Source organism: Epinephelus fuscoguttatus, linkage group LG3, assembly GCF_011397635.1.
Source record: "Epinephelus fuscoguttatus linkage group LG3, E.fuscoguttatus.final_Chr_v1".
In the NCBI taxonomy this organism is placed as follows: Eukaryota; Metazoa; Chordata; class Actinopteri; order Perciformes; family Serranidae; genus Epinephelus; species Epinephelus fuscoguttatus.
In genome coordinates, this window is record NC_064754.1 from 43,761,082 (window position 1) to 43,781,110 (window position 20,029).

Sequence of the window (20,029 nt, forward strand, 5' to 3'; positions counted from 1 at the left end):
CCACTCATGGTATTGCAGTCAAAAAAAATCCTCTGAGGCCCAAAAGGCATTTTTCACATAGAACACTATTATAAAAGAGACGTCTATAACACTGTTGACAGGACATCTCAAACTGCAAACAATTATGAATTATGAATCTTTCTGTTGAGAATTTTTGATCCATAGAGGTTTTATAGTTGTGAAGCTTTCCTTGAGCAAAGAAAACCGATATTAAAATCAGTGACATTAACGCAATGTAAAGTCTGTGGGCGGGAGATACACTTCTGCACATACTCAGTGGGCCACATGTCGCAGAAGCTGACCACTGCAGACCAGTGTTCAAGACCAACAAACAACAACACTGTTTGTTTTTTAGCATGTCATTGTTGTTTTTCCTGCAGCTTTTTAGCCCCAAAAGTGGGTGGTTTTTTTTAGCCATCCATCGCCGCTTTTTTAGCAGGGCTTGTGCCCCAAAAACCAGGTACTTTAAGCCAAAACATGATCTTTTCCTCACCATAACCAAGTGGTTTTTGTGCCTAGACCTACGCATCCACACACGTGATGTTTCGACATATCCGTTACATGATAACATGAAAATGTAATGTTTGCAGAAACAAACAATGGCAACACTTATTCTGGCGACTGGGTTGGAAGGTAGCTGCACTTGAATATTGTGAGTAACAGGATGTTTTTCTGCTCCTCCCATTCTGCTGACCAGTGATGCCAATGTAGCAATTATGTTGCTAGGTTAAGCAACTTTTCAGACTACCCTGGCAACCTCTTTTTTAGAAAACCACCTACAAACAAACTAAGCTACTTTTAAAATTTAGAAACTTTTAGCAACTTTCGAAAAGTGACTCAAATGCTAAAACGCACACATGCTTTTCTTTTCTTTTCTTTTCTCACGGTCTGTTTGACTGGCTGTCAAATTGAGTGACTGGCATTTTGAGTGACATCAGCAGCAGCGACAACTCAGCAATAAGATCACATCATTTAGTAGCTTTTAGCAACAAATCGACCTGCCTGTGGCAACTTCCCCTGAAAATTTACTTTACGGGAATGCAACTTACGGTAAGTACAGAGTTAGAATGAAAATATGGTAAAATATGGTTATCCTAGCTTAGTCTAATTTGGCTCTGTCCAAAAATCCACCTACATACAACTCTACAGATCACAAATTAGCATGCAGTGTGTGTTTTGTTTAATCTGTACAAAAACAGAAATGTAAAATGACAAATCAGCAGGAGGAGTTGCATCTTTTTCCTTAGTCTTCATGCTAAAGCTGGGCAAACCATGTCCTACTATGTATTTATCACAAAGACATTAAAGACCAGATGGATTTTTTGTTTCACTTTTGGAAGGAAAGTAAATTAATAAAAGTAATAAAGCATAAAAACTACTTTTAGTATTAGTTTGTACAGACACAATTGTACCACACATGGTTACCTCACTGTGATGTAAAGTAGCTTAACGGTGCTGTTGTTGGATAAAAACTAACCTACCAGCTCCAACTCTGTACTTAACGCACACATGAGCGTGATATAGATCTTCTCATCTCACTGTCAGGAAGAAACCACATGGGCATATTTCCTAAAATGCTGAACAACGTTTCTTAAGAAGAGACAAGGACAAGCTCTCTATCCATGTATGTGTATTGTTCAAGCACTCAACACAATACTTTTGCTCTCAAGTGTTACATCCTCACATCAATACTTTCTGTGATTCTGTGTCTGATAAAGACACACACACCTTTACTCTCGAGGCCTGCACATTTAATTACAGTAGCTGAGAGGAAGTTCTCTGTAACCTTCACAAACACTCAGACTGCAGGTTGGTATCTGAAAACTCTGTGTGCTGCCAGTGTTTTTGGCAACTTTTTCTGACATCTAATGGAGTATGGCAGTATATTGCTTGTCAGTGGTGCGTGGCAGTGCGCATGTAGATCCTGTAATGGCTAATCTTATTTCTTATTGGCTAATTTTCTGCAATTTGGTAGGGAGCCTGATATGGTTTGTGTTTCACAGATTACTTCACAGATCAAGTGCTCAAACATCGACGCCGGTGTTGACCTGAGGCATCGCAATTCTGTGCCGTGCCTGTAGACAAATTAGACAGAGCCCCAGACAGAAAATTACAGCAATATGGACAGGGAGGGAATTCTAAAATTTCATGCGCAGACACTGATCTCAAGCTGATAGCTTGAGCCCAGAGATGCATGGATGTATTGTGCCGACGTTACCTGATACCTAAAATGAACATGCCTGAGCCACTAGGATTAGTATCAGCAGATATGTGTGACTGCATCCTCAGAGGTGACCATGTTTTGTGGAAACAAGGAGATCAGATTCTTCCCTACGGTGGAGACAGACCAACATTTTCTGACGGCAAAGCCACTAACAGTAATTGAGGGAGATGGATACACTCCTACAGAGAATTGAATTAGTATGTTCCACTACTGCATGAAGACCGCTGGGGTTATAAGCAGAGTCTCTTTGCCTGCTAATTGACTTAGCAGTAGATGAGATGATTGCTAAAGCCATCAACACTGCTTCCCTTAGAAAAATTCTGAAATAGCATTTATCACCAGCATCACAGGAAATCACTGCTATTCTAAAAACTGATGTTATCTACGAAGAATTTGCATGATGATATTTTTGTCAGGTGAAGCACTCAAGATGACTTATCATTACTGTCACCTCAGAGCAACAAGAGTTTCTCTCATCATGTTGGTGTTAGTTTGCTTCAGGTTGCAATTCTAAAACACTGAAGATCCAGCGGGACAACAGATAAATTAACGGGTGTGTAAATGCATCTACAGTCCCCATGTAGGAGTTAAACACAATTTACTGTGCTTATCCTCTTACTTAAGACTGTATCAAGACACCAGAAGCCTGTGCTGTGAAGAAGGATTTGGAGTTACAGCACGGTGACTTCACTGTTAACTCTGGGTTTTCAGTACTACGAAGCTAGTTCACTTTTCACAGGAAAAATCACCAGGGTCCCTTATGCTCAACAGTTAAGCTGCAGAGCAGGTTAATTTTAGATGACATCGGCTCACAACCTGTTAACATCCTGACAACTACCCAATCATGACAATGGAAAACTAGAATTACTGCCTAGCAGTTGTATGCCTCCGCTAACCAGCCATATTATCATTTACATCCATGTCTGTCCATTCTCATATGTAGCCACGACACTGACAATGCTTCAAATATGGATGGTGCTGCAATAAAGCTACATGTCACAAAACATGGATGCTTCACACACATCTTTAACCTGGCAGCACAGATGATCTGTGCAATCAGCACAGTCTCAAGGTGGACAGCCAAAATTAGAGTCAAAATATAGTGTGTGGAAATGCATCTGGACTCCACATGTAGAATAAAAGTTACAATATAAGTTACTAAAGTTAAATTAAAGACAATTTGCTGTGTTTATCCTCATACTTTAGACTATATCTAGACACCAGAGGCCTGTAACAAGAATTCAATTCAATTCAATTCAAAACACTTTATTTGTCCCCGAGGGGCAATTTGGAGTTAGCATGCAAACGTCTGGGTTAACTCTGGGTTTTCAGTACTTAGAAGCTAGTTCACTCTTTCAGAGATCACAGTCTGTCAACACCCTGACCACTGACCAATCAGATCACTGGAAAACTAGAATGATTGCCTCGCGGTTGTATATCTCCTTGACCCAGTCACGTTGCGGTTTACATCCATATCTATCCAGACTCATATGAAGCCACGACGGTTGACAATGCTTTAAATGTGGATGTTGCTGCGAAGAAGCTACATATTTTAACATTCAGATGTTTTATAGTCATCTTCAACCTGGCAGCACAAACAATCTATATAAACAGCAGAGTTTAAGGTTGACACCCAAGATTAGTGTCTCTAATTCAATATCTGACCAAAAGTAACCTCTTCTGTTCCTCAGTTATGACACTGAGGAATGGAAAGAAAAGTAAAAAAACATTATGTGACAATGAAGTTGACCTTTGACCTTTTTAATATAAAATGCCATCACTTCATCATTTTATCCTATTAGACAGTTGTGTTAAGTTTTGTCATAACTAGCATCTGAACTCTTGAGTTATACCCAAAAACATGTTTGGTGAGGTCTAAGTGATGTTTGATCACCAAAATCCACATTCTTGCCAAATTTGAGGAAATTCCCATTGAGCATTCTTGCAATGTCATGTTCACAAGAATAAGACGGACACAAGGTAATAATGACCTTGACCTTTGACCACCAAATTCTAATCAGTTCAGCGTTCAGTCCAATTGGACTTCTTGAGATATCATGTTCACGTAATGATTTTAGCTGCATTTTAACTGTGCAAAGTTTTTTATCGACAGAGTAATGACCGACACTGTGGCGGATTTTACGCTTTGATTCATCACTGTAGCTCAGAATAACATGATACACCTGTGATGATGCCTGAAAATAAAAAGATTCAGGAACAGAAATAGTCTGAAATTACTTTTAAGTAGTAGTTAAGTAGTAATTTTAAATACTCACTCAAACTTAAGCCATGTATGATAATACCTACATGTATATTAAGCCTTGATTTCTAGTGTTTCTACATCTTCTTACTCTGTTGTGAGATTTTTGGCTATCATTTATATTTCACTCTGTTAAATATGACTTTTTGGTGTACCTTAAACACAACACTCCTGCAGGTACAATAATATTATAGTTTCATCTCATATCATTTGACGTGGTTTTGATGATATCTGTAATTAACAACCCCTCTTCTTTTATATGCACACACTCATTGCTGGATAGGAAAACTCAGACTTTACTAAACAAGTGGATAACCAGTTTCATGATACTAGTTAGCAGGATGGCCAATGTTTGGTTTAGTAAAACCAGATAACCAGAAGATATCCTGGGTATATTGAACTTGTTTCAGTGTACAGGCCTCTGTTCATGAGACAGATTTTACTTTGACTTGTTTTTATTCTTTCCTCAACAGGTCACTGAGGCTACAGACTGAAACAAAGTGAACATTTGCATATTAATGAAATCCAGTTTGTGCTGTCCCACAGGTTTACTTTGACCAATAGGTATTTGTTCCAGCTTGATTTGTATTCAGAAAGTCACAGGCCTCGTTGTGCATTAGCTACACAAGGAGGCCTTGGCTTGTAATAAAAGTCACACTGTCAAAACAGCCTACACACTAACACCCACACATATTCACATGCACATGCAGACAGACATGCAAGTGTGAGTTCACACGCACAATCAAAAGTAATTGAGGATTCTGTCCTTTGCTTTGTCCCTCTCTGACATTTCATTGCTTATTTTAGAAAGCAGACACACAACAGAAAACAGTAATTACACTTTGATAACGTAACTGAAATAATTCATCTATTGACTCTTGTCATGTCGGGCAGCTTTATACAGAAGCAGCATTTGTACACAGCAAGAAGAAACACTTTAGCTTTTTTACACTGATACGTCCTGTAAGCAAAGCCACAGAGTGACAAAACTCTAAAGTACAGGAGGGTAAAACAGGTGTTCTCACCTGTGACTGGTGCTCCTCACTCTTGTAGACACCCTGCACTTGTAGCAGGTTCTTGGCCACACCGACACATGGCAGCCCTGACAGCACTCCCAGGTGACATGCAAGGCCAAACTCTGCAGGGTCCAAACATAGACCATGTCAAATCCAAACTTAGAGTAACAAGAGTTTCTATTGACACAACAGTGATGACTTTGTGTGATGTCATAAAGAAATATTTCATGGTTCCAAGATGACAGCCTGACACACACAAGACTGCTGAGGCTTTTTTTTTTAAGACAGAAGACAGCATGCAAAATATATCCAACTGACCTCTGCAGTTTGCCGGGCTCACCTTGAACTCTTAACAAGTGTTTTTAAATGAGCTCAAGTGGATCCACATATAAATATCTGATTTAATAAGTTGACCTTACTGTTTGTCAGGTGTCTCCTGAGGGCAGATACATTTAAGATAAGCATGCAGTACTTCATCTTGTTCTCCCTCTCTGTCTGATAAAATAGCTCAAAGGAATATTTTGAGTGTCACTAAGAAATACCTTTATTTGCTTTCTAACCAAGAGTGAGATGAGGAGATTGACATCAACCTCATGTCTGTACATTAGGCACAGAGCTGGAGTCAAGAAAGTAAGTAGGCTGGTTCTGTCCAGAGTGGAAAAAAAAAACATCTACCAAAACGTCTAAACTGGCTTACATGTTGTATCTTGTTTCTTTAATCTGTACAGAAACAGAAATGTAAAAATGGCAATTTGTGGTTTCAGGGGGACAAACCTGTTAGGAGTCTTTGCTTAGGCTTTGTGCTAAGCTAGGCTAACCACGTTCTGACTCCAGCTCCATTCTTAACGCACAGACACAAGACTTATATCACTCTGCTCATCTCACTTGCAGAAAGAAAGCAAATTAACATTTCCAAGGTACTGAGAATATTCCCCTCTGGAGGACCTTTACATCTATTGTAAGGTGAAGTGTGTAAGATTTAGAGGGGTTTGGTGGCATCTAGTGGTGAATTGCAGATTGCGACCAGCTAAATACTTCTTTGGCTGTTCATTGTTCATAGCGGTAGCCAGTAGGGATGGGCAACACAAGCAAAAACACAATTCGAAAATCATGGCAACTGTTCGACAATTTTTCGAATAATTTTTCGAATAATCATATCCTAACGATATGAGACGGTCTTTGTGGAAAAAAAGCTTGTTTAGTGGACTAACTTTGCACTTGAAGTATGCCCGTTCACTTACGTTTTAACAGGTCTGATGCTACTATGCGCCCCTGCTGTATCTAGACTAACGGCTAACATGCTAACTATTATTTTTATGTCACTAGTCACTTGAAACAAATTTAGGACGATAGGAGACAGGTTGTAATAAACCGAAATTTCCCTTTAATGTGACTGACACAGAAAACTAGCCTGCTAATAACTACTGCAAAACATTATGTTTTTGGTAACTTTTCCATTTTCTTACATTCTGTCCTGACTTACTGCCAGCCAGGTGGCATGTCTCATGTGGGGCACATTGTATTTTACATAGTCAATATCAAACTACTTTGGCTGGTCAAACATACACTGCTCAAATAAAAAGGGAACACGTAATGGTCACAGTATAACACCAAGTCAGGTAAGCGTCAGGGATATCAATCTGGCCATTTAGGAAGCACAAATTATTGTGAATCAATTTCACCTGCTGACTACAAGTGCAATGGAGAGGCAAAAGCAAGACAACCCCCCAAAAGGGAATTTTGCATGTGGTAGACACAGACAGTTGCTCTCTCCTTATCCTTTCTGACTGATTCTTCTCTGGTTTTGTGTTCTGTTAGTGTCCTTGTCACAACTGGTTGCATGAGGCACTACCTGCTACCAAATCAGGTTGCAAAGTTAGTCCAGCTCCTCCAGGATGGCACATCCATATGTGCAGTGGCAAGAAAGTTTGCTGCGTTTCATGGCACAGTCTCAAGAGCATGGAGGAGATACCAGGAGACCGGCCATTACATGCGGAGAGCTGGACAGGGCCGTAGAAGGGCACCAGCCCAGCAGCAGGACCGGTACCTGCTCCTTTGTGTGAGGAGGAACAGGAGGAGCACTGCCAGTGACCTCCAGCAGGCTACTAGTGTACATGTTTCTGACCAAACTGTCAGAAACAGACTCCATGAGGGTGGCATGAGGGCCCGACGTCCTCTAGTGGGACCTGTGCTCACAGCCCAGCACTGTGCAGCTCGATTGTCATTCGCCAGAGAACACCAGTATTGGCAGGTCTGCCACTGGTGCAGGTTCTCACTGAGCAGATCATCCAAACTGTCTGATTTGACGGTGGGTCAGTGATGGTCTGGGGAGGCATATCCTTGGAGGGTCGCACAGACCTTCATGTCATAGCCAACAGTACCCTGATTGCTGTTAGGTACCGTGATGAAATCCTCAGAGTGATTGTCAGACCTAACGCTGGTGCAGTGGGCCCTGGGTTCCTCTAGGTGCAGGACAATGCCTGGCCTCATGTGACCAGAGTGTGTAGGCAGTTCCTGGACGACAAAGGCATTGATGCCAGTGACTGGCCCTCTCATTCTCCTGACCTAAATCCAGTTCGGCACCTTAAGGATGTTATGTATCAGTGATTCCGACGTTGCCAAGTACCACCACAGACTGTACAAAAGGTCACTGATGCCCTGATCCAGCTCTGGGAAGTGATCGCCCAGGACACCATCCTCAGACTCATCAGGAGCATGCCCAGACGTTGGGTGTGAGTCACATTATGAGTTGCTGCAATAAAATTCACACAAGTTGGATCAGCCTGTGATTTCAAGTTTTTGCTTTCGGTGTGATTTTGAATCCAGCCCTCAATGGGTTGATTTTGGTTTCCACTGACCACTGTTACGTCATTTTGTTCTCAACAAATTATACAGTGTACGGGGCATCGGTGGCTTAGTGGATAGAGCAGGCGCCCCTTTGCTGCATGCCACTCCCTCTCTCTCTCCCCCATCACACTTGTCTGTCCTATCGAATAAAACTAAAATGCCCAAAAAAAATCTTTAAAAAAAGAAATAAAAAATTATAGTGTACATTAGTGAAGATTTTCAATTTGAATTTGTTCATCAAGCTCTGATGTGTGATTTAAATGTTCCCTCATTTTTTTAGAAGTGTAGCATCAATCACTGACCCTTCACATATACTTCTTTGCTATTGGTTGAGGTTGCGGTTGGTCAGTTTACCAAAGTTGAACTCCATGCGATGCAAAGATACAAATTTGCTTTGCCAGAGGAAGCAAAGGTTATATTTTCCCCTCTGCTTGTATTGAATGGCAGTAAATGGGAGGCAATATTCGCCAGTGTAAATTTTGCTCAGTTGTGACCCTACCCTGAGTACATATGCCTGCCAGCTCGGTCCCTCACATGCCACATTCACGTCATACCATTTAAAATATACTTAGAAGTAGCTAAGTGGGATAAAAATGTTCACATCAGCCCCGGACTAGTGACCAGTGGCTGCCAATGCGATATTCATGCTGAATGTGGGCAGTCCCTGACATGATGGACAAAGATTGATAGCTTGCTAGCTAATGTTAGCTAGCTTCCTAATAAATACTGTGAAATATTATGTTATTGGTACATTTTCATTTTTTTTACATTCCATGTGAGATACCTGACTCTTTGCCAGCCTCTTCCTCATCTGGGGCACTTTGTATTTTTCATGGTCAATATCATACAGTATCAGCTGGTTAGACTAGCGTTGCAAAGGGGCGGAAAATTTCTGGTAAATTTCCGGAAAGTTTAAGGTAAATTTCCATGGGAAGTTAAGCTTGGGAATTTTGGAAATATTCCATATTGGAAACTTTCCATGGGAATAATGGGAATTATGGGAATTAATGGGAATTTAGGGGAACTAACTGGGAATATATTATATCCAAGCATAAATATAAACAGAAGTCATGAGAAAACATCCATACAAAATGTTTTCAACAGATATTTCAACAGATCTATTTGTAAGTAGAACAGAACACGTTTTAATTACTTGTTTCATGGATGAACAAAAACAGGAATGTTGGGTTCAATGTTACCCATCTCCCAACCCCACTCATTCAAAAATGCACCCCCCAACCAAAAATCTCCACAAAGTCCCATTCAAAATGTTAAACGAAAAAAGCCACTCTCCCTCCAAAACGTCCCATTAAACATGCAAATCTTCCTTCAAGCAATCCTCTGCATTTTTGCTCAGTCAATAGGCTCTTCCTGGGCCTCATCAACATCCAACAACATGTCCACTTCCTCAACATCCAACTCTGAGTCTTCCTCTTCAGTGTCACTTTCCAGCCTTGTTGAGGATGGCTCTGTGTCAGGCTCAAAGAGCCTTGGGTTTGCCCGAATGCCAACCAGCTTTTCCACTCTCACATCTGTGAGCCTGTTGCAAACCTTTGTGTGGGTGTGGCCAAACAGTGACCAGTTGCGCTTGGAGGTGGCTGATGATGGTGGGATTTGGAGGATGATGGAAGCTACAGGTGCAAGGGCCTCAGATCCACATAGTCCCTTCCACCAGGTGGCTGCAGATATGTGCTGGCATGACTGCCATATTCCATCCCCTTTCCAAAGGCCTCGCTTTGTTCGATACTTTGCCAAACTGCCTAGAACTTTGCCTTTATCGAGACCCAGGTGGTCAGCCATGGCTGTAATGACCGCGTAGTCACCGTTAATTTCTTCCCCAGAAAGTATGCCCTTGTCATATTTTGGGTCCAGCATGTACGCTGCTGCATGCACCGGCTTCATGCAGAACTCCCTCCGCTTTTCCAATGACTTGACCACAGCAGTTTCCTCTGCTTTCAGTAGTAGGGAAGTGGGCAGGACTGTCAATCCATCCATCAAACCATCAATTTTGAAAATTCCCAGTTTATTCCCGTTTATTCCCGTTTATTCCCATAAATTCCCATTAATTACCATAAATTCCCATGGAAAGTTTCCATTTTTGAAAATTCCTGGAATTTTGCAACCCTAGGTTAGACACAGCAACAATCTCCTCCACACATACTTCTTTGCTATTGGTTGAGCCTGAGTTCACCAAAGATGAGCTCCAAGCGATGAGAAGATAGGAATTTGCTTTGCCACCGGAAGCAAATATTTTAATTACCCCTCTGCTTGCACTGAATGGAAGTGAACAGGAGACGAATATTCACCAATGTTAATTCCGCTCACGTGTGACCGTCCCTGACACCTAAATGGAATGCAGTCTTTATCAGTTACACCTCTGCTTTTCTTGCCATGAAATGTAAAAATGTTTGGAGAAAAAGGCCTGATGCAATTTTAGGTCTGACACACAGTGCATCCTGCTACGTATATATCATTTCCTGTGTCAGCACAGACCAGCTTGACTTACCTCTGTAGTGGAAGAGACCATTTCCATCCACAAACACCACCTGTTGAGAGCAAACAACTGAAATTAATTTACCTATGGTACAAAACAAACTGGAAGCTGTTAACTGTTCATTTCATCCAAGGCTCAAGGTCTTTCATCTGGCAGACATTTTTACATGTCACAGCAGGAAAATACAAGTGTGATCAATAATGTTAATCATGGCTGCTGCGACACACAGTGGAGAGGCATTGTTAATGGTATCTCCTCCACCTTTGTCCTGATATGACAAGTTAAAATGCCTCCTGTGAAACTGTTTTCTGCTTATCTACAGTCTCTGACCCCTGCTGCCTGTGCCATTGTCTGATGTCAGACATAGAGCATGAGATAGCACAGTGTCTTCATCCTGAGCTTCAAAAGTTAAAGTGAGTAAGAGACAAAGTCCTCACACTGATACTCTAGCTCTTCCAGCCCCAACACATCGATGAATTCTCCAAGCCAAAGGTGACTCTACAGACGTTTTCTGTGGTGAATCATAAGTCACCAGGAAAGACTCACTTCAAAGGTTGCAGATACAGGAAGCAGTGACTCCATCTGTCCAGGGCTAAATGTCAGTAGAAGTAAAACTCTGTGCATGAGTGTGTGTGTGGTGGGCGAAAGTGTATGTATGTGTGTGTGTGTGTGTGTGTGTGTGTGTGTGGGAGGAAGCAAGGGACGCACGTGGGCTGTAACAAACAGAAGTGAGTGGGTGAGGATGAATTGGAGGCGACTTTCTGAGAGACAGCGAGAGGGGGAGAACAGAAGAGCTTTGTCACAGTAAATGCAATTCATTTGGTGTGTTTTAACGTGCATGTAGTTAGGGAAGTTACACCAGTAACATGAGCCCAATATTATCAACAAGTTGTTTTGTTAGGTGTGTCAGGGATTTTACAATCCATCATTTTCATTTATTCACCTCACCTCCCATAGTGCTATTCATAGATCTAGATTGTTTTGGAGTGAGCTGCCAAGTGTTGGCGGTATCATCTGTGGCCACGATGGTAGGCATACATGTATTTTCCACATTGGACAGAGCTAGACTAGCTGTTTACCCCTGGCTCCAGTCTTCATGCTTAGCTATTGAACAAAATGTTAAACAGTCATTGTGGCACCAGGATAAAGCCTATGTTATTAACTGGTGTATATCAACGTGGTTCATCCTCAATAAACAGTTGCCATTTTAACACATCTTAGTCTCAGCTTGTAAGGCTCTGCTGTCACAACTCGTGAGCTAGACTCAGTCATGCTTGATCATAATGCTAAAGCCAACATGCTAACATGCTTACACATTAGAATTAGGACGAAGCACATATTGTTCGCCCTTCTTCTTACAAGAAATGTCCTAACTAAAATTACAACAAGAAGTCCTTAAACAGGTTGGAGACATCATTTCTTATGAGGAATACTGACGCAGGTAGTGTGTGTTTGTGCAGAAGCTGACCTGAGGCAGAAGTTCGGGCTGGTTCCTCTCCAGCCGCTGCAGAGCCTCGAGGAGGAATGGGGTCTCTCTGAATGCCAGGAAGCCAGCAATGTAGGGGGCCGTCAGGATCACCATCTGACTGTCCCCATACAGCAGCTGGAGAAAGATGAGGGGACAGAAAGACTGGTTCATTTCGTATGCTGAGTTTCTATAGACTCTCCGGTGATCAAAAAGTCCCCACAACATCATCCACACCCATTTGTGTCCTGTAAACTGCACCTGAGTAGTACACTGATCCCAATACCTGCTGTCTCATAGTGATACATCCTCAACAACAGTTTCACTTCACTGTAATACCAGCCCTGGGTTTGGATACATGTATGTGTGGTCTTGAATGCAGCTCAGACAGTGACGCTGTCAGGATTCAGGTGCTTCGGACAAATGCGTCCACCCCAGTGTATAAGCAAGGGTGAGTCTACAGACACACACGCAAGCTGTGCAACATAATCACTAGCATCCCCCATCTGGCACAAAAAGAAACATCTGTTACTTCTTGTTGATTTAAGGCTGTGAACATGTTCTGAACATCAGTAACGTTATTCTGTTTAAGTCACCTGCTGCGTTCAGAAGTGGACAGTGCTATATATCATATACAGCCTCAAAATGTCAGCTACAGCATCAGCCCAAAAGAAAATGTTTGCATTGTATGTGTCTGCAAAGCATGAATATGTTACATTTGCACATTTAATATATATCATTTTAACTATTCTAAAGTGACGTAGTATATGACTTGACCTTGTCATCTGGAGGTGGAGGAGATGGTGAAGGGCATGACATCTAGGCAAGATGCCTGCCAACCTGTGGGCCACTGCAGACCACTGTTTGAGACCAGCAAACAACAAAACTTATTATTTTTTAACGCATCATTGCTGTTTCTCCAGCAGCTTCTTAGCCACCAAACATGAGTTTTTCGTAGTGACCCACTGGTGTTTTTCCAGCAGCTTTTCAGGCACCAGATGTGGGTGTTTCTTAGTGACCCATTACTGTTTTGCCAGGAGGGGATGGTGCCATGAAAAGCGGTTGATTTTTTACTGAGACATTGCTGCTTTTCCCACATGGATTGTGCCCCCAAAACTGGACATTTAAGCCAAAATGTGATCTGTTCCTTAGCATAATGAAGTGTTTTTTTGTGCCTAGACCGAACCACACATTTACCACAGTGTTGTTGAAGCATAAAGTTTCAACAAATCTGCTACATAATAATGTGTAATTGTAATCTATGTGGTTTGCAGAAACTTAAAATTCTAACATGTTCTGCTCTGTAACATACAGATGCTCCCACTACATTTACCAGTTACAATGCCCTTAGATCTCCCTCAGCATAGAACAAATATAGTCCATCAGTTCAGTTTTAAAAATTTGCATACAGCAGTATATTCACACTGACCAATACAAATCAACACACTACACAAAAAACAACCCACATCAGTTTTCACATTAATGTCTCCTCCTGATCTAAAAGTTGGATAAGACTCAGACTAGTGCTACTGTGCATTTCTAGTCTTTAAAATGTTTTTAATTCATGTGAGATTGTTAGTATAATCAAAATGTTGCACTATTTATATAAGAAGTAAACTTCTGAACTATAATCAAAGGTGGGATAAAGTCTTTGTTTTGTAAGTGACAAGTAAGTCTCAAGTGTTTGCTACCAAGTCTCAAGTCAAGTCCCAAGTAAAGTGCAGGTTATGTGTTTCGAATCCTAAAATGTAATTATACGCCCATCAACAAATTTACGGAAATTTTAAATTTTCAAATGACTACTTTGTTTTAACATTTACATGGCAATAAACTGGTTTCAGTCTCAGTTTAAGTATGAATGCTTTTACAAATTTGTGTCTAATACTTTCAAACAAACATTCGAAGATGTAAAAGCAAATGGTGAGCTCTGCTTTTGTATGTGATTCCTGTGATTCAATTCCAATCATTAGTAAGTTCTCAGCTGAATGTTTTGCATGTTGTTGTCTTGGCTATCATTTGTTTGTCTGCCTGTGACTGGCTGCTGGCAGATTGGGTCAAACTCTATTTTTTATCAGGTGAATGAAGAGTTGATCAAATGCACATCCAAGTCAAAAGTCCAGTGAAGTCCTGAGTCATTGGAGTAGAAGTCAAAATTTCAAGTGTTGATTGATTTTATCAAACCAAATCTTGTGTCATCATATTCACGGCTTGAGTCGGATTCTATGTAATGTGACCACAGTGCTGCTGTTTGTCAGTATGTGAATATATTTTGTACATGTAGATGCAGATGGTGACAAGAGTCAACAGACAGCTTTTTCAAATTATGAAACCAAACCTGTTAGAAACTCCCTCCAACTGACATTTTAAATTAAACTCACATTGGGTTCATAATTTGGGTTCCTAAAATAATCAGATTTTCCATTTTCTATCCTGAACTTTACTTTTTTCAGTCAGTTCACATTGACAGTATTTACAAACCTCTGTACCTCTCTATCTTTACACCACCACAGGTAAACTAACCTCGCACGATGACCCTCTGACTATCCCATGGAGTATCTGCAGAGATCAGGAGCATCACAGTTCTTAGACCAGTTTGAAAATCTTTTTCAGCTCACAGTGAGAAAATCTGCCATGGTCATATTATGCTCAAACATCAGATACAGACACTTTTATTCAAGGCTTACAAGCAATGGCTGCAAACAGTACATGCAAAAGCTCTCATTTGTGCATGGAGGCACATCCGTCGACACAAGGACATTTTCAGAACAGACTTAGCCATCAGAAATGTCAGCTACCATTCAGAATATGTCAATGTTATATTTTTGACTGCAGTGACCTTCATCCCCCTCTGCTACACAGTGGTGATAAAACGTTGCCGGTTCTTCTGTGGGAAAGTATTTTTGCCAAGAATCTCAATTTGGAGACCATCTCATGACGGAATCACACCGGCCACAACACAGATCTGGGACTTAAAATGAGGGCCAGGGACGTAAAGTCCATAATCCCTGACCCCCTGCTCCTGGCGCCCTTGCTCAGACCACACTCATCTTTGAACTCAGCCTTCACTGTGAACTACACAGCTGTTTTGTGACTGCATCTTGTGCGGTTCTGATGCTAATTGCTTTGACAAAATCTTTCCACAGACATATGAACACCTGGCAAAGTACTGCTTCATGGTAGTTCCTGCTAAAAAAAGGGGTCACCAGGACAACATTATGCCATGACCACACACACACACACACACACACACACACACACACACACACACACACACACAGATTCACAAGGTGAAAACAATATCAGCCCTGCTGTCATGGCTGGCAGCAAAGGGCTGTTCATGCTGAGAAAGATATTCATTCAAAGTCACAGTTATGTGCTGAGCTCCTTTTTAAGACTAATTCGTTTAAATGCAAAGTGAACAATAAAAGTGCCTTTTCAGTGTGACACTGTGCATCATGTTACTCGTATTACAGCGTCACAGACAGCCTCAGGTGGGAGTGTTAGAGTGATTTGAAAGCAAGCAGGGAACATAATCCCATTACTGGACAGCATATCTGAACAACGTTTCATTAGCCTCGTTTGGTCCCTGCATCAACAACATACAGTGACAAATGTCATTAATTATAATGGGTTATATAATGAGAAGGTGCCAACAGCCCATGTTAATGCACAGATAAACACCAGCGAGGAGGAATGCTTGTGAAAGGCTGTACAACAAATTAAATGAAATGAAAATTGGGGATGCCAAGGTCACTTTAACAACAGCCAGTTTAACAAGACTCGACCTTGAGCTGTATTGTATATTAAACCTCGGTATTAACATTGCTTTTTATGCTTGGAAAGTCTGCTTTAAGTGCTTTGGTTGACTTCAAAAGTTTGTTGGATGACTTTAGACATTCATGAACTTTTTGGGTTAAGAATATAAAATACATAAAACCAGTGACAGAGGTCATAGTTCAAGTGATCAGAAGGCAATTTTACAAAATAATCTAATAACATTTTAGAGACCTTTGGGGTGTTTTTTTGACACAGGGTTTGTGAAATACACTTTCAAAGTTATTCATGATATTGAAGTATATTTGGCATTTCTAGGTCTAGTTAGTAGGACTACATTTGTGTTAATATTGTTGATCCTCTGTCCACCTTGTACAGTGACCCCAGCACAATTTTAGGTTAAATGGATTACAGGTTAAACTTAAAGCTGCTATGATCAATATTGTATATGTAAACGTACAAGGAATAAACACTTGACTCTGCTGTTCACCTCAGAGCTTTTTTAGCATCTTTAACAAACTTTACTGTTTTGGTTCTGTCTCACTGCTCTCATCAACTTCAGCTGTTGAAGGCTTAAAAAGCTCAGATAAACCCTCTGTACACCAGTAGTTCAGCACCAAACAGTACAAAGACAAAGTCTGCGACAAGCTTGTGAACATAGTGGAGCATTTAGCAGCTAAAGGGCTAAAATAAGAATTAATATTGGACTTGCACCAATCAGCCAAAACAGTAAAAGCACTGACAGGTTGAGTGAATAACACTGATTAGCTGTTGACTAGTCTGGGGCCGTTAGTGGCCGTTTTGGTAAGGAAACGGAACCAGGGCGAGTGAGACAGGATCCGGAATTCGATGGAAGCACCTTTCCGTAAAAATAAAAGCACCAAGCTAATAAAAATGTGGTGAAACTTTTAATTTAAAGAATATAATTTACAAGAAAAGCCCCAAGCCATTAAGTTAATCGATTTTCTTACACCCCTCATCACCCCAAATCGATGGTGCGCCAGAATTTAAAGTTTTACTATGGTGAACACTTTTAGTTTGGTGAATTTGGTGAATACCGCATCCGCTCCCTAGACCGGAACCAGAATCCAGACAAAATTCAGAGTGAAGAGCCTGGTGACGCGAAGCTAGCTGTTGACTGTTGCCTGCCATTGAGTGTCATTGCCATGGGGGGAGGGGACATGACTCCAAATGAATACTACATTTGCTCCCAGACTGCTGGATGTGTAAAGAAGCAACTGTTTGATAATATGTTCAAAGTTTGTTCTGCTCTAAACATCTGTTTTATTTCTTATAAAAATCTTAGCTGAAGCTTATTCCAGAGCTTTCAACCACGATTTCATGAGTTCCTCAGCAGATGAAGTTTACTCAGCTGTCATGGAAACAGCTCGGTTTTCACCATTTAACCTAAGTACAGACCTTAGACCTAGGTTTGTACATATATAGTGAGCTATCTCACCAAAAGCTAGTACTGTAAGTGGACCTCGGGTTCAGATATTTGTTTGTTAAATGTTCGTTTCCAAGGTCAGGAAACTTTCACTCTCTATACAGAACAAAAAAATGTGTATAATGCCAAATTTTAATGTTGTGTGAGTTAAAATCCAGATATTAAGTAAATGTGGACCCAAAGTAAAAGAAGAGGAAGCAACAGCTCTGAAAAATATTTAAATAACTGCTCCCTGGTGGTTGAAGGTAGAGTTGTATATTGATTTCTAAAAAAAAAAAAAAAAAAAAGAGAATATCCTATCCAACAAGTGAGAATAGACACAGGACATCAAAAACGAATAGTTTTAGGGATACACAGGAAACTCATAAAACGTTAAACAGAATCACTGGATGGAGGCATTGGCAAGACAATACTTTGGACACTGGACACTGTGTATGCTGATTTCTTAACCAATATATAAAGTGACACCTCCTCCTCCAATTTCTTGGGCAACAGAAAGTCCCAGTTGTGACCACTACTGAGTACTTAGGCTTTTACCTGGAATCTGACCTGACCGGGACAATCAAGCTGAACAGGCGGTGAAGAAATAAAATGGCTCTAAATGGCTCCACTTTCTGACTGTTCTAGCCAGACACAGCCTACCCTGTGAGGACCTTGCCACCATCTAGAGTTTGGGCACCCCTGGTCAAAACTACCAGTACTACTTTGAATAGTTAAGTAATTAGAAGATGAACTGATCTCCAAAAGGCATGGAGTTAAAGATGAAACATGCTTTTCAACATTTTAAGCAAGATTACTGTATTAGTTTTGTTTTATTCAATTTTAGAGTGAAAAAAGGAAAGGAACACCATGCAGTTTGGGCACCCCAAGACATTTGAGCTCTCACTTTTTACAGGGTCTCAGACCATAATAAGCTTGCTAGGGATATGGCTTATTCAAAATCATTGTTAGGAAAGGCCAGGTGATGCAGATTTCAAAGCTTTATAAATACTCTGACTCTTGAAACCTTGTCCCAATCCCAACTGAAAACTAAATCAACTGATGCCCACAAAGCAGGAGAAGGCTATAATAGGATAGCAAAGTGTTTTCAGGTAGCTGTGTCCTCCATTCGTAATGTAATAAAGAAATGGCAGTTAACTAAGAACTGTGGAGGTCAAGTTGAGGTCTGGAAGACAATGAAAACTTTCCAAGAGAGCTGCTTGTAGGATTGTTAGAAAGGCAAATCAAAACCCCTGTTTGACTGCAAAAGGCCTGCAGGAATATTTATCAGACTCTGGAGAGGTGGTGCATTGTTCTACTGTGTAGTGACAAATATGTACAAATATGACCTTCATGTAAGAGTCATCAGAAGAAAACCTTCCTGTCCTCACCAGAAAATTCAGAGTCAGAGGTTTGCAAATGAACATCCAAACAAGCCTGATGCTTTTTGGAAACAAGTCCTGACTTGATGAAGTTAAAACAGAACTTTTGGGGCACAGTGAGCAAAGGTATGTTTGGGGAAAAAAGGGTGCAAAATTTCATACAAAGAACACCTGCCCAACTGTTAAACACTGGGGTAGATCGATCATGCTTTGGGCTTGTGTTGCAGCCAGTGGTACAAGAAACATTTCACGGGTAGAGGGAAGAATGGATTCAATTAGATTTCATCAAATTCTGGAGGCAAACATCACACCATCAGTAAAAAAGCTGAAGGCTTTGCCATGGCTCTCACAGTCCCCGGACCTAAACAACATTGAAAATCTGTGGATGGACCTCAAAAAAGCAGTGCATGCAAGACTGCCCAAGAATCTCACAGAGCTAGAAGACTTTTGTAGGAAGAATGGGTGAAAATCCTCCAAACAAGAATTGAAAGACTCTTAGCTGGTTACAAAAAACTATCTAGAAGTTGTGATACTTGCACTTCTTAGTACTGATCATGCAGGGTGCCCAAACTTTTGCTTCAGGCTCATTTCCTTTTTTGTTATTTAAAAACAGTAAAAAAAAAAAAAATAGCAATAAAAAAAGTAATGTTGCCTAAAATGTTGATGAAACGAGTCATCTTTAGCTTTTTTGCCTTTTGGAAATCAGGTCATTTTTTACTTGCTTAGCTATACACAGTAAACAGAATTTTGAACAGGGCCTGCCCAAACTTTTACATGCAACTGTACACTGCTGTGGCCAGGCTGTGTGTGGAGTATGGCAATGTCCTCCTGGTAGGGTGCAATAGAAGCCAGGCTGCATTGCTGGAGAGGGTGCAAAATTGGCCCTCAGGATCATCTCCAGAAGCTGCATTCTACCAACGCAACTACCGTCTCTTCCAAACAAGAAGAACAGGCAGCCACTCAATTGGTCAAAGAGATGACACGCGTACAACATCCACTCCATGATTTGCTCCCACAGACAGGAGCAGACAATACAAACAGATAGCTACTGAGCAGCAACACCCTTACACACACACAGCCAGCGCAGAACAAGCAGGTTGAAAGCAGCAACTCTGCCCACAGCAATCAGACTATGCAATAC

At 40.9% G+C, this 20,029-nt stretch overlaps 1 protein-coding gene across 1 annotated transcript in view; it reads right to left on the reverse strand.

The window, feature by feature from the left end:
- LOC125886488 (endonuclease V-like) overlaps positions 1–20,029 on the reverse strand; it is a 113,071-nt gene that overhangs the window by 90,036 nt on the left and 3,006 nt on the right. Inside the window, exons 3-5 of the mRNA XM_049572735.1 lie at positions 12,310–12,444; positions 10,854–10,893; positions 5,510–5,622 (exon numbers count right to left, since the gene is read on the reverse strand). Of these exons, the coding sequence (XP_049428692.1) occupies positions 5,510–5,622; positions 10,854–10,893; positions 12,310–12,444 (288 nt within the window). The remainder of the gene's footprint in view (positions 1–5,509; positions 5,623–10,853; positions 10,894–12,309; positions 12,445–20,029) is intronic.